The sequence below is a fragment of the Danio rerio genome, chromosome 25 (assembly GCF_052040795.2).
Source record: "Danio rerio strain M-AB ecotype USA chromosome 25, GRCz13ab, whole genome shotgun sequence".
Lineage (NCBI taxonomy): Eukaryota > Metazoa > Chordata > Actinopteri > Cypriniformes > Danionidae > Danio > Danio rerio.
Window position 1 is genome coordinate 37,585,001 of NC_141045.1, and position 15,000 is coordinate 37,600,000.

A 15,000-nucleotide genomic window follows, 5' to 3' on the forward strand; every position below is an offset into this window, starting at 1 on the left:
GCCACGCACTTCAAGAAGGTAAACACTGCCATCTAGGGGTGGCCAGATCCTGGCAACGTATCGAAAAGATCGAACTAAGGGCACAATAATGTTTACACAATGCACTAAAACATGTACATTTGGCAACACTGACTCCTGTTCACACTGATTGGCGAAAACTTCCAAAAAGTTACTCGCACTTACTGACCGAACATGAATAAACGCAGACAACGTCGCCACCATTTTCACAAAATAGTGATTTTGATGTTCACAAACAGTGAGGTTGTAGTCAGAGGCTCTCTTAACATGCGTAAAACATATCCATTTCATTTCCAAACTTTGTAGTGTAGTGAGGTAGTGGCACAGTAGGTAGTGCTGACGCCTCACAGCAAGAAGGTTGCTGGTTCGAACCTCGGCTCAGTTGGCGTTTCTGTGTGGAGTTTGCATGTTCTCCCTGCCTTCGCGTGGGTTTCCTCCGGGGGCTCCGGTTTCCCCCACAATCCAAAGACATGCGGTACAGGTGAATTGTCCGTAGTGTATGAGTGTGTGTGTGAATGTTTCCCAGAGATGGGTTGCGGCTGGAAGGGCATAAACTGCATAAAAACTTGCTGGATAAGTTGGTGGTTCATTCCGCTGTGGTGACCCCGGATTAATAAAGGGACTAAGCCGACAAGAAAATGAATGAATGAAAAACGTTGTAGTGTGAACGCCTCCTAGTGGACACCAGTGAAGCAGTAGCAGTTTGCTTTAAAGGGCACATAGTTCACCCCTTATTTTTGAGTTAATATGAATATTCTGGTTCTTCTGAGTGTGTCAGTTTAGGTTTAGTTCAACACACAGTTCCGATTTTTTGATTATAATGTGTTAAAAAGTGTTATTTTGGGGGCATGTACACAGCTCGCTGTTTTAGGGGCGTGTTGCTTCACATTAAAATTAGTTTCAAATTCCGGCCCAACGTAACAAAGGGGCGGAGCCAAGAGCTCCCCCGCACTGTGTTTAGCAACAGACAGGCAGACAGAGAGAAGCAGCATGAGTGAGAGGACCAGCATTCAGCCGTACATGTACGACTCGGACACAGACCAAGCAGAGAGTACACAATCATGTGTCTGTATAGTTTTACAGCCAACTGTGTGCTAGTTTCAAGTGCTTAGCTTGTACACTTAGACTAATAACCGCACACACTGAAAAAACTTCGACTAAGGCACCGGATGACCCGCTTAGAGCTGCGACACGGCACACAAGACACACACATTCGCATGTTATTTAAAATGCAACTATGCAGATGGTGCGGCAGAAATATGAAGTGTCCTGAATTGTGGCTGGGCGAAAAGTACACTAGTTTGTAAACCTACTACAAACAAACTGTTACAACCAATAATTCCAATGAGAGCGATCATGTGGGGAATGCTGATCTTGTGTTGAACCCAATGAGCCTTGCATCCAAAAATAGAGCAAGGGTGTTCCTCTAGTGCAGGGGTGGCCAATCCTGTTCCTGGAGATCTACCTTCCTGCAGATTTCAGTTGCAACCCTTATCAAACACACCTGTCTGTAATTATGAAGTGGATTTCAGGTCCTAATTAATTGGTTCAGGTGGGTTTGATCAGGGTAGGAGCTAAACTGTGCAGGAAGGTAGATCTCCAGGAACAGGATTGAGCACCCCTGCTCTAGTGACATCACTTTGACTCACACGCTGAAAATGGCGGACATGAAACAACAAACTGAGGATATGGTGACGCGTGCCTGTCAATCAATATTAGTGGGCGGGGGGACCGCACTGCTACGTCAAGTTGCGGTCGATCTAAAAACCGCTCCAATTGGTCCACCGTTTTTATGTTGTTAAATTAAAAAAAAAAAAAGGACTGTGTGTTTATATCACCCCAATATGACGGTCTATTCACTGTACCTACACACACGTCTGTCCAAACAGCTTGAAAAGTAGATTTTTCACCATAGGTGCCGCTTAATGTGTTGCTGTGCTGTTGTGGTTCAGGTTCGAGGGCCGTCCCGCAGTAACAGTGCAGTGATAGTGGATGACCTGCTGACCCCGTGTTCACCCGGTGACCCCGAGGCCATCGAGATGACCTGGATGGACGTGCCTGGAGACAAACTGCTGGAGCCCATCGTGTGCATGGTGAGATATCGAGGATCACGATCAGCTCTGCTGCATTATTATTCACCTTATTCTTCGCAACCATTTGAATCTTTTTGGCTCGAGACTTGCGCTTTTATCACTTTTAGACATTAAAACAGCTCGTTCTGCTGCTTGGTGTTATTATATTATTCTGCTTTCTATGTATACTCATGCTAATACTTGTTTATAGAGCGAGTAGTTTGACCCTTTTCTGCAGTTTATTATTGCTAGTCATTTCTCCAGTAGGCAGCTGAATCGGAACTTCTTAAACAACCGCAAAAAAAAATCGCATGTCCACATTGAAAAATAAGGTCAATAGCAGCTATTTCACAATGTCCTCAACGATATTTGGCATCATGTTACTCTGAATGTTTTTGATTTTGGTTTAGTGTTACAAAACTACCAGAAATCATAAGAGTTTTGCTTTGTAAAATCAAAAATGATCTTTAATAGAAGTATGTATTATACAGTATTATCAGGATAACGGCATTAAAAAAGACATTCGCTTAACAAGAAACAAACATTTATTTTATAATATTCTTCATATTTTACTTTGGTTAAAAAGTATTTTATTCTGAGTGATGGCTGACTGTGCGGAAATCAATTTAACCTCTTAAGGCCCAAAGTGTTTTTTTACATGAATTATTTATTTCTCTTTGCTATTTGGGCTTGTTGGAACCTAAGTGTTATCTTTTGATATGATGTGCTTTTAGAGAAAATGATGTCAGTATATGTGGAATCGTGGTCCCAATTTACATAAAACATGTTTTCCTGACTGTGTTGTAATGCATATATAACACATTTTATGAACATGTTTTGACTATCAGAGAGTAAAAACAACATTTCCCCCCCATTTTGGACAGTTAAAAATAGTGTTTGGGACGTTTCATATGCTGCGAAAATATTCTGTACCAAAATATAAAACATTCAAAGTGTTTAAAACAGCCACTTAAGAGCTAAAATTTGCTGTATACATATGTGGACACTCTTTTCCATTAACAAATCACACACACACAGACACACACACACACACACACACAAATTAACAACATAATAATAATGTACACTACCTGACAAAAGTCCTGTCGACTATCCAAATTTTAGTTTTAGGAACAGCAAATAATAATACCTTGACTTCTAGTTGATCATTTGGTATCAGAAGTGGCTTATATGAAAGGTAAAGGCCTCTAGATTACTCTTATTTTACCAAAATAAAATATGATCATGCCTTGGTTTTTAATTCTTTAATTAGGACACTGTGTTAACTCGGCCGTGAGGAGTTGTGATCGTAAGGTCTGTGGAGCCTGTCGGGGCGGCAATTCCCGAACCTGGTGGTGGACACCGGAAGTAAGGGATGCCGTCAAGCTAAAGAAGGAGTCCTACAGAGCTTGGTTGGCTTGCAGGACTCCCGAGACAGCTGATCACCCAAGCTGAGGTCACTGAGGTAGTTTGCAAGCTCCACAGTGGCAAAGCAGCAGGGGTGGATGAGATTCTTAGGTCTCTGGATGTTGTGGGGCTGTCGTGACTGACACGTCTTTACAACATCACATGGAGGTCGGGGACAGTACCTTAGGACTGGGGAACTGGGGTGGTGGTTCCCATTTTTAAGTAGGGAGACCGGAGGGTGTGCTCCAACTATAGGGGGATCACACTCCTCAGCCTCCTGGGGAAAGTCTATGCCAGGGGCCAATGGTTGAACCGGGGATCCAGGAGGAACAATGTGGTTTTCGTCTGGGCTGTGGTACACTGGACCAGCTCTATACCCTCACCAGGGTGCTCGAAGGTTCTCGGGATGCTCAACAAGTTTACATGTGTTTTGTGGACTTGGAGAAGGCAATCGATTGTGTCCCTCGAGGCATTCTGTGGAGGGTGCTCGGGGAGTATGGGGTCAGAGGCGATCTGTTGAGGGCCGTCTCGTCCCTGTATGAACAGAGTAGGAGTCTGGTTCGCATTGCCGGCAATAAGTCAGATTTGTTCCCAGTGCATGTTGGACTCTGGCAGGGCTGCCCCTTGTCACCAATTCTGTTCATAATTTTTATGGACAGAATTTCAAGGCGCAGCCTTGGGCTGGAGGGGGTCCGGTATGGGGACCACAAGATTTCATCTCTGTTATTCGCAGACGATGTTGTTCTGTTGGCTTCATCAGACATGGACCTTCAGCATGCACTGGGGCGGTTTGCTGCCGAGTGTGACGCGGCTGGGATGAGAATCAGCACCCCCAAGTCCGAGGCCATGGTGCTCCACCGGAAAAAGGTGGTTTGCCACCTCCAGGTTGGAGGAAAGTCCTTACGCCAGGTGGAGGAGTTTAAGTATCTCGGGGTTTTGTTCACGAGTGAGGGAAGGATGGAACGTGAGATTGACAGGCGGATTGGTGCAGCGGCAGCAGTAATGCGGTCGATGTATCGGTCCGTTGTGGTGAAGAAGGAGCTGAGCCGAAAGGCAAAGCTCTCAATTTACCGGTCAATCTACGTTCCTACCATCACCTATGGTCATGAGCTTTGGATCATGACCGAAAGGACAAGATCTCGGATACAAGTGGCCGAAATGAGTTTCCTTCGAAGAGTGGCAGGGCGTACTGTTATGGATAGGGTGAGGAGCTCTGACACCCGGTTGGAGCTCGGGGTAGAGTCGCTGCTCCTCCACATCAAGAGAGGTCAGCTGAGGTGGCTCGGGCATCTGTTTCGGATGCCTCCTGGATGCCTACCTAGGTAGGTGTTCCAGGCATGTCCCACCGGGAGGCGGCCTCGGGGAAGACCCAGGATAAGCTGGAGGGACTATGTCTCCCGGCTGGCCTGGGAACGCCTCGGGATCCCCCCGGAGGAGCTTGAGGAAGTGTCTGGGGATAGGAAAGTCTGGGGTTCTCTCCTAAGACTGCTGCCCCCTCGACCCGGCCCCGGAAAAGTGGCAGAAGATGAATGAATGAATAATTAGGACAGTAGGGTCTGACTTTGCTTAAACAAAAGTCTTGTGACTGAACAGAAATAATGTCCAGTATAGAATATAAAGTCCTGCTGCAGTGGAGACAGAATGAATATTGTGTCTGACTCCATCATGAGCTTGGTGGACTGCATCCATACATCTCTGACTCAAATCACTGATTAATAAAGTCATCTGGAATGACAAAGAAAGCGTTCCTGCAGGACTCCCAGAGTTCATCAAGAGTCTTTAGATTCATCTTCAACACCTCCATCTTACCCCAGACATGCTCTATATTGTCTGGTGACTGGGCTGGCCAATCCTGCAGCAGCTTGACCTTCTTTGCTTTCAGGAGCTTTGATGTGGAGGCTGAAGTATGAGGAGCGCTATCCTGCTGGAGAATTGGCCCTCTCCTGTGGTTTGTAATGTAACAGGCAGCACAAATGTCTTTATCTCAGGCTGATGATGTTGCAGATCTCTCGTACACCCCCATACCGAATGTAACCCCAAACCATGATTATTCCTTCACCAAACTTGACTGATTTCTGTGAGAATATTTGGTTCATGCTGGTTCCAGTAAGTCTTGTGCAGTATTTGTGATGATTGGGATGCAGATTAACAGATGATTCAGCAGAAAAATCCACCATCTGCCACTTTTACAAATGATCAACTAGAAGTCAAATTATTTGTTACTCTTACAACTGTGTAGTGCATGTATATATATATATATATATACTCCATTTAATTTTGCTGCATTATAATTATTTCAAAATGTTGCAAACATGCAATGCTTTTCCACTGGGGCGATCAAGACATATAAAAATCCACGTTTTCATACAGATCGCCTTCAGTGGCAAATCAGCTTTCATAGCTATTACCAGATCTGCTTAATGAGTTTGTAGACATTTTGAACGAGGCATTTGTAAAATGAAAAAAACAAAAAATTAATAAACTCTTAAATATATAAGCTTGAGATAAACACATTATGCAGTCATTGAATAATATTAGATAATACGCTTAGTGCATTTATAGGTTATACTTAAAGTTCTCAGGTTGCAATATTTATGAAAGAGTCAAATCTAATGCATGTTCTGCCTGAGGTTTTGTTGCATTTACACAGTTTTGGCCACCAGGTGTCACTAGCGTGTGCTGTTTTCAATGCTTCATAACTGAATCATTTTGCAAAGCAGTTGAGTTGGTTTGAAAGTGCTTCCCGCTGCTGTTCACAGCATGTTCTCTATGTGAATGACTGTGTGTGTGTGTGTGTGTTTTGATGTAGTCTGATATGCTGCGTTCTCTGGCCACGACCCGGCCAACCGTCAACACAGAAGACCTGCTGAAGGTCAAGAAGTTCACAGAGGACTTTGGACAGGAGGGTTGAAGCACACCCGTATGTAGCCGTCCCGACTCGACCAGGACTACCGTCTCTACTCCAAACTAACCAACGGCAGGAGCATGTGATCAGATCTGACACTACACACACACACACACACACACACACACACACACACACATCAGCTGAACGGTGAAGCACTGGACAGACCAGAGCATGAAGCTTGCTGTAAATTGTGTTGAAATCATCCAACTAGACGAGGCGTCCCTCTGTTCAGCTCCGTCACAGATGAGTATTTATTTTAATTTATTTTCAGAGTGTTGGATTGTTGTCGAGCGTCATTATTAACTGTGTCCAGATCAGTATTTCAGCACTTTAACTGTGAACGTGAAGCTCACAAACATTTTTTGTTTTCTGGAGGTCTGTTTCCACCACAGAACGACTAATACTAATCATCCTTTGTTTATTGTTTAGGGTTGTTTTATATGTAGCGGCTCAGAGGGGAAAAAGAAACAACTGAGATGATCGTAGAGTTACGTTCTTTTCCCATCAAAATTGCAATTCTGACATCATTTGATTTATTTCCTAAATTAAGACACAAACTCATAATTTTGAGAAGAAAATATATGTAATTTTGAAAGCCTTACGTCAAAAAAGTCAAAATCGAAATCTCAGAATTGCAGAAAATATTGAGTTTGAATCAAATTTATTTCCCGCTGTTTGTGCAATTTGTGACTTTTTTAGTCAGTACTGCAACTTTTTTCCCTAATAATACATTTTTTTACTTTGCGATTTACTTTTTCTTTGGTTCATTTTCTTACAATATTTTGCAATTTTGATGGTTTCCTCTTAATATTTATCTCTGTTTTGTGCAACTTTTTTTCTGGCCAAAATGAGCAAATTTAAATAGTATTTTACTCTTTTTGATTCTGTTTTTCCCACTTTTTAATATTAATATCTATGTAATAGTGATACAATATCTAATTGAGTTTTTTTTTTATTGCAATTGACATTTTTTTCCCTCCCAACTATTTATTTTCTGGTTGAGATAAAAATGGAGAAAAAGTCATTCTAAGAGACGACGTCAAATTTTGTTTACAATTTTACTTTTTTATTTTTTATTTTTCTCAACTCTAAATCAAATGTATAGTAATTTATTAAGGTATTTATAAGGTCTTTCAAAATTCACTGTTTTTCTTTACAGTAAAGAAATTTACAATATAAACTCAAATCCTCGAATCATTACTTTGTAATTTTGCGCTTTTTTATTTTATTTTTTACAATATTTCACAATTTTTAAGATTTCCTCTTAATCTTTATCTTCATATTGTCAACTTTTTTGGCCAAAATAAGCTCATTTAAATAGTATTTTCCACTTTTTGATTTAGTTTTTCAGATTTTTTTAACAATATTAAATTGCGATGCAATAAAAAAAAAGTGCAATTGACAAAAATAATTGTAATTGCCAAATTTCTCCCAACTATTTTCTGGTTGAGATAAAAATATTATTAAAAAAAAATATCATTTTGAGAATTTTTTAAAATTCTAAATAAAATTTATCAATTTATAAGGTCCGTCACAATTGAGACTTTATTTTTCTTTATAGTAAAGAAATGCACAATATAAACTGTTTATTTTAATTCCAAATTAAGTCGTTACTTTGCAATTTTACGCTTTTCTAAAATTAATTTCCTTGCAATATTTTACAATTTTGATGATTTCCGCTCAACGTTTATTTTTGGGGGGCCAAAAATAGCTCATTTAAATAGTATTTTGCATTTTGACTTAATTTCAAGATTTTTATTATTATTTTTTTTGTAACTGCATCTTTTTTCTTCAAACTGCAATTCATTACTACTATTTATTTTTGGTTAAGATAATCTGAGGAAAACATCGAGAGAAAAAAAAAACTATATTAAGAGATTACGGCCAATTATCTTTCATTCCCCCTCACAATAGCGAGTCAAATTGAGCACTTTAAAAGGCATCTCACAAATCAGACACTTTTTCCTTGCAGTTTTGAGTTAATATTGTGCAATTCTTCACTCACAATTGTATTTCAATATATTTACAATTTTGACCTTTCTCCTCAATATTTAAGCTGATATTGTGCAATTTATATGTAAACTTTTTTGTCAGAGTTGCGACTGTCTTGTAAGTCAAATTGAAATATTTCACACTAGCCTTTTAATTCACAATGTGACATACAAAGCTTAAATAAATGCTTCTTTTGTCTTTTAGTAAGCAACTCTGACAGAATAATGCGTTTATAAATATTTGAATTCTGTTGTGGAAACAAACTCCTCTACATTTACCCCAGAATTAACAGAGAAATATTTGCACACAAAATAGCCTGTCATTTATGCTGATGATTTTTATCTCTGCAGACAGAAATGTCAATTAGTTTCATAATTGCAGTGTGAAATGTTCATGTTCTCGCCCTGCTGATTCTGAAGTCAAACATTTCACTCGTCCGTCAACATTTCCTGATGGAGCAGACATAATGAAGTGTATTATAGAGCAGTAGCTGCCTTTCAGAAAACCTCCTGAACTGATGAACAAAAGACTTTTAAAGCGATCTGTGTTTCTGCTTAACTAAACATGCCTTCTAACAATAGCTCTGGTTTATTAGCGGTGTGATTTAACCGAAGGATCGTTTATTCTGAACATGCCGTCTGTGTTTCTGGACAAAAGCTGATTTTCCAATTGAGAAAGATAAAAAGTTTCTTAAAAATGGAGAATGCCGTGACGTCGATGTTCAATTAAAGGAGAATTCAACCAAACAACAACTTTGTGAGTAAACAGACTCTTATGTGGCAACTAATGTTTCACAGAATGATTATTTGTTGTTGCTCACTGGAAAGAATCATTCTGAAATCATCAATATCTCTCATTGCTTTTTGTTTACATCAGTACTATTAAACACGTATTCAAAGCCCAATCATCAACACAGAATTTCCTTTAAAATTCACAGAAATAAAAAGATAATACAGCATTTAATCAACCCAATGGCATTTCATGTTAATGAATAGAAACATTTGTTAAATATCACACATGTATCAGTGCTAAAAAATACATTGGATCAGCTTTAAATACTTTATTTCATTAAAGGAATGTAGTTTTGGTGTAATAAGCTGAAGCAATACAAGTTCAATCTGACTGTATGTACAAAAAGTTAGCCTAACTATTATATCTTGCATTATTAACAGCACAGTTCACCCAAATACTTCATCTGTTTCTTTACTGTTGAACATAAAAGAAGATATTTTGAAGAATGTTGGAAATCTGTAACCACTGATTGGAAGTCAATGTTTACAGGTTTCCAGCATTCTTCAAAATATCTTCTTTTGTGTTTAACAGCGTAAAGAAACTAGCAAACATTTGACAGTATATTTAGAAGAATGTTGGAAACCTGTAACCATTGACTTCTATTGTATTTCATACTATGGAAGTCAATGGTTACAGGTTTCAAACATTCTTTCAAATATCTTCTTTTGTGTTTAGCAGCGTAAAGAAACTGGCAAACGCTTGACAGAATACATTTTGAAATACAATAGAAGTCAGTAGTTACAGGTTTCCAACATTCTTCAAAATATCTTCTCTTGTGTTCAACAGAATAAAGAAACTGGCAAACTGGCTTGATGGAGAGTACATTTTGAAGAATGTTGGAAACCTGTAACCATTGACTTTCAATGTATTTCACGTAATGGAAGTCATTGGTTACAGGTTTCTGACATTCTTTAAAATGTACTCTCCAAGTTTGCCAGTTTCTTTATTCTGTTGAAGACAAGAGAAGATATTTTGAAAAATGTTGGAAACCTGTAACCATTGACTTCCTTTGTATTTCAGGCTTACAGGTTTCAAACATTCGTTCAAATATATTCTTTTGTGTTTAACAGCGTAAAGAAACTGGCAAACACTTGACAGAGTACATTTTGAAATACAATTGAAGTTATTGGTTACAGGTTTCCAACATTCTTCAAAATGTACTCTCCGTCAAGTGTTTGCCAGTTTCTTTATTCTGTTGAACACGAGAAGATATTTTGAAGAATGTTAGAAACCTGTAACCATTGACTTCCTTTGTATTTCATGCTTACAGGTTTCCAACATTCTTCAAAGTATCTTCTTTTGTGTTTAACAGCGTAAAGAAACTAGCCAACATTTGACGGAGAGTATATTCAGAAGAATGTTGGAAACCTGTAACCATTGACTTCCATTGTATTTCGTAAAACACTTGACGGAGAGTATATTCAGAAGAATGCTGGAAACCTGTAACCACTGATTTCTATTGTATTTCATACAATGGAAGTCAATGGTTACAGGTTTCAAACATTCTTCCAAATATCTTCTTTTGTGTTTAGCGGCATAAAGAAACTGGCAAACGCTTGACGGAGAGTACATTTTGAAGAATGTTGTAAACCTGTAACCATTGACTTCTATTGTATGAAATACAATGTATTTCATGGTTACAGGTTTCCAACATCTTTGAAATATCTTCTTTTGTGTTCAACAGAAAAAAAGGAGGTTTGTGACAAGTGTGAGTATTTGATGACAAAATGTTCAGGTTTGGGTGAATATCAATTTTTCTTTCCAAGCCTCATATTGACTAATCTGTACAGCATCATGTGTCATACTTTGCTCCTCTTGGTCTGGTGTTCAGTCTCAGATGCGCTGCGTTTGTTCCTGTGATGTGGAAATGTGGGCATCAGCTCCGGTTCACAAGCTGAAACACACAAAACATCACATTAAACCTGCTTAAGAGCAAACAAACGTGCGTGTGTGTGTGTATGTGTGTGTGTGTGTGTGTGTGTGTCTGAAGGCTAGACTTACGCAGCGGCTTCTCCTTGAAGTAGGAACTTTCTAGACAGTCGATGGCCGTGGCTCTGGAAGAAACAGAGCACTGTTAAAACAACCCGTGTGTGTTTTACAGCTACATTTTGTTACAGACATACGTCAGTAAATGGATCGCAAGTGCCCACAATTTAGCTTCTGATCTTATCTCGGGTTTATTCTGTCGATTTGAGATCCAAATCTTTGTAGCTTGAGACAGAATAAGAGCAGATTGTGCTGTGTTTTATTGAGATCTCAGTGCAGCTGCCATTACGGCTCGTTTTTTTTTTTTGTCCCGCCAGCTTCTGTACGGGTCACATGACTAAAAACAATCCATTAGTGAGGATTTGGAGCAAGTGCATGGAGATGTGTGAGTGAGGAGCACCTGCGCTGCGGGTTGTACATGAACAGCAGGTTGAGGAGTCTCAGACCAGCCTCTGATAACCAGGTGAACTTGTTCTTCAGGTTGTTGTAGGGCTGTTTCCTCAGACTGTACTGACCCACCAGCGGCAGACGCGAGAAACCCTGAAACACACAGAGCATTACAGCCTGCCACACACACACACACACACACACACACACACACACACACACACACACATATTGTCAGTCTTTGTCAGAACTCAGTACCGGCCAGATGCTCTCATTCGGCGTTCCCAACAGCTGCACGATCAGATCCAGCTGCTGGATCTCTGAGGCTCCCGGCAGCAGGGGTTTATGAGCCAGAAGCTCGGCGAAGATGCAGCCCACAGCCCTGAGAGATGAAAACACACACGCTTCACTTCATTAATGCTGGACAACAGTGTCTGTTTAATGTAGCTTGTGTTATTTCATATGTTTGGTCCACATGATCAAAAGCAGAAAACTGGAAAAACAGGATTATTCTGGTCATCAGGACAGGATTGAAAAAAAAAAAAGTGCTTTTATGTAGATAAAAATTGTTTAAACCCCCCTTAAATTTTTTTTTTATATTTCCCAAATGATGTTTAACAGAGCAAGGCTATTTTACTGTATGTCTGATAATATCCAGTCTTATTTATAGTATGATAATATATAGTCTTATTTGTTTTATTTCTGCTAGAATAAAAGCAGTTTTTAAATTTTTAAACACCATTTTAAGGTCAATATTATTAGCCCCTTTAAAGCAATTTTTTTCAATAGTCTACAGAACAAACCACCGCTATACAATAACTTACCTAATTACCCTAACCTGCCTAATTAACCTAGTGAAGCCTTTAAATGTCACTTTAAGCTGTATAGAAGTGTCTTGAAGAATATCTAGTCTAATATTATTTACTGTCATCATGACAAAGATAAAATAAATCAGTTATTAGAGATGAGTTATTAAAACTATTATGATTAGAAATGTGTTGAAGAAATCTTCTCTAGATTAAACAGAAATTAGGGTTAAAATAAACGCGGGCTAATAATTCTGACTTCAACTGTAGACAGACAGACAGACAGACACACACACACACAACTGGTCAAAAGTTTGTGGTCAGAAGGATTTTAAAATAAGCTTCTCCTGCTTACCAAAGCTGCATTTATTTAATTAAAAATTATGTTATTGCACTTTAAAATTACTCTTCAACAGTAGTTTATCATTTAATTTAGTCATTTATTCCAGTTATTTTAAAGATTATTTTTCAGCTTCATTACTCCAGTCTTGAGTCAAATGATCCTTCAGAAATCACTCTAATATTTATTATTATTATTATTATTATTAATGGTAATAGTAATAAAAGCAAATAATGATTGGAGAATTAATTTTATTTGAAACTACATACAATAAGTAATAAATATATAATATTTAACAATTTAAAATTTTTTTTCATTTAATAAACGCTGCCTTGATGAACAGAATTTCATTTATTATAATATTATAATTATGTTTAATAATTTACTATAAAAAACTGACCCCAAACTTTTGCCCGATATTGTAAGTGCATATATAAATATAGTAAATATATATACATATGAACAGTTGAAGTCAGAATTATAACTTCCTGTTTATTTTTCCCCAATTTCTTTTTAACAGAGAAGATTTCTTCAACACATTTCTAATCATAATATTTTTAATAACTTATTTCTAATAACTGATTTATTTTATCTTTGCCATGATGACAGTAAATATATATACACAATTCAAATGAGTAATTAGTAAGACATTAAGTTAAATTATTACTCTTGGTAAATTTTTATTTTTTTTATTATTAATCAAATATTTCCAAAGTGCTTTTTAATAGAGAATTCTTCAACATTTCCATCCATTAATTTAATTTTTTATTTTTTTTTAAATACATAATATTTTACTCTATTTACACTGTTTTGAAAAATACTAGTGTTCAGCCAAAAATATCTTAGGGGGCTAATGATATAAAAAAAATATTTAAACAATTAAAATAAATAAATAAAACCACATATCGCCAAAAAAAACTTTTCATATTAACAACTATAATAATAATAATGAAATTAATTTCCTTGTTCAGTTAAACAAGATTTCAAATGTAACAGCATGGCTAATCATTTAGTTTAATACGCTTGCAGGCACGCACACACGCACACACACCTTTCCTCCTAAAACTATTCTTGTCCAGTGTTGGGGGTAACACATTAGTAAAGCAAATTATATAATAATATTATATTTTTTTAAGTAACGAGTAAAGTAGCGCATTACTTAAAAAAAAAAATTATATATATATATATATATTTGAGTAAATTTTTAGATTAATTAATACGCTTTTAATTCAGCACACTATTTTTATTGTAATCACGTTGAATCACGCTCAACAGGAAAATGAGCTCCCCGCGGGAACAGACAGAAACCAAGATGGCAGAGCCGTACATTTCAGTATTCTCGTTATTTATAGTGTTGTTAAATGCAGAACTCCTCCATTTCAAAAAAGAAAAACATCCTGCAAATGCTGAAAGAGTTCAAGCCTCAGGCAGGTATGAAAGAGTAACTCGAAAGTAATAGAACGCATTACTTAGCATAAAAAGTAAGTAAAGCAGCTTGTTAGTTTATTTGGGAAGCAGCTCAATATTGTAATGCAGTACTTTCAAATCAATTTCCCCCACATTTTTTTTTTTAATCCACTTCGAATGTGTCGACTACAGTTTGCAGCTATCATTTAGCTCAGTGTCAGCTGGTAATCAGAACGTTTTGTACTCCAGGAATGGTGTCCTCAGAATGTGCTTAGAGAACATCCATGAGAGCCGCTGTTCTCCTGCCAAATCTACAGTCTGATCTCTGTGTGCTGTCCTGTGCTGATCAGATCATCTGACACTGAGCTAAACACCACAAGTAAACCAGGTCTGTGTGTGACGAATACTCGATGATGACGGTGATGATGACCCCAGGACAAACTGAACACTTTCAATTAACCTGACTCGCTCGATCAGAGATGGTACACTAAAAATGGTTTTCTCTTCTGAAGATAAACACAGAGGTTGCGTTTCCTGAAATAAACATGAACACACTGCACATTTGTTTTGCTCTTGACTTAAAAAGCTCTAAATAATAAGCGTTTTCTTTTAAAGCCATTAAATGAAGAGAAGCTAAATCTTAAGCGGTCTCTTAAAGGGATAGTTCACCCTAAAATGAACTTTCACTCACCCTCAAGTGTTTCTTCATGCTGTTGTTTCTTTCTTTCTTTCTTTCTTTCTTTCTTTCTTTCTTTCTTTCTTTCTTTCTTTCTTGGCTATATTTATTGGCTATATTGATGGCAACATTGCTAATAAATATTCTATATATAATAAACAATCATAACAGTTTCTTAAATACAGAAGCATTATATTTAAAAAAGCATT

At 37.7% G+C, this 15,000-nt stretch overlaps 2 protein-coding genes across 23 annotated transcripts in view; one reads left to right on the forward strand and one right to left on the reverse strand.

The window, feature by feature from the left end:
- The window catches only part of vps4a (vacuolar protein sorting 4 homolog A), a 16,648-nt gene extending 7,499 nt beyond the window's left edge, over positions 1–9,149 (forward strand). The window contains exons 9-11 of one of the 3 annotated variants that reach the window (XR_015525847.1): positions 1–1,447; positions 1,649–2,111; positions 6,307–9,149. The exon at positions 1–1,447 is cut by the window's left edge and continues 202 nt beyond it. Coding sequence is in view for 2 of the 3 variants with exons in the window: in NM_001076609.1 (NP_001070077.1) it covers positions 1–18; positions 1,971–2,225 (273 nt within the window). In the remaining variant the exon portion in view is untranslated. Of the gene's footprint in view, positions 1,448–1,648; positions 2,244–6,306 lie in introns of those variants that run through there. The other 2 variants (XM_087311138.1, NM_001076609.1) reach the window with 2 other exon arrangements.
- Positions 9,150–9,442: 293 nt separating this feature from the next.
- The window catches only part of cdk10 (cyclin dependent kinase 10), a 19,103-nt gene continuing 13,545 nt past the window's right edge, over positions 9,443–15,000 (reverse strand). For 2 of the 20 annotated variants that reach the window (XR_015525720.1, XR_015525727.1), the window contains exons 10-14: positions 11,821–11,944; positions 11,576–11,715; positions 11,191–11,243; positions 10,630–11,083; positions 9,443–9,772 (exon numbers count right to left, since the gene is read on the reverse strand). Coding sequence is in view for 2 of the 20 variants with exons in the window: in XM_087310743.1 (XP_087166869.1) it covers positions 10,989–11,083; positions 11,191–11,243; positions 11,576–11,715; positions 11,821–11,944 (412 nt within the window). In the remaining 18 variants the exon portion in view is untranslated. Of the gene's footprint in view, positions 11,084–11,190; positions 11,244–11,575; positions 11,716–11,820; positions 11,945–15,000 lie in introns of all 20 variants that reach the window. The other 18 variants (XR_015525718.1, XR_015525726.1, XR_015525712.1 and 15 more) reach the window with 16 other exon arrangements.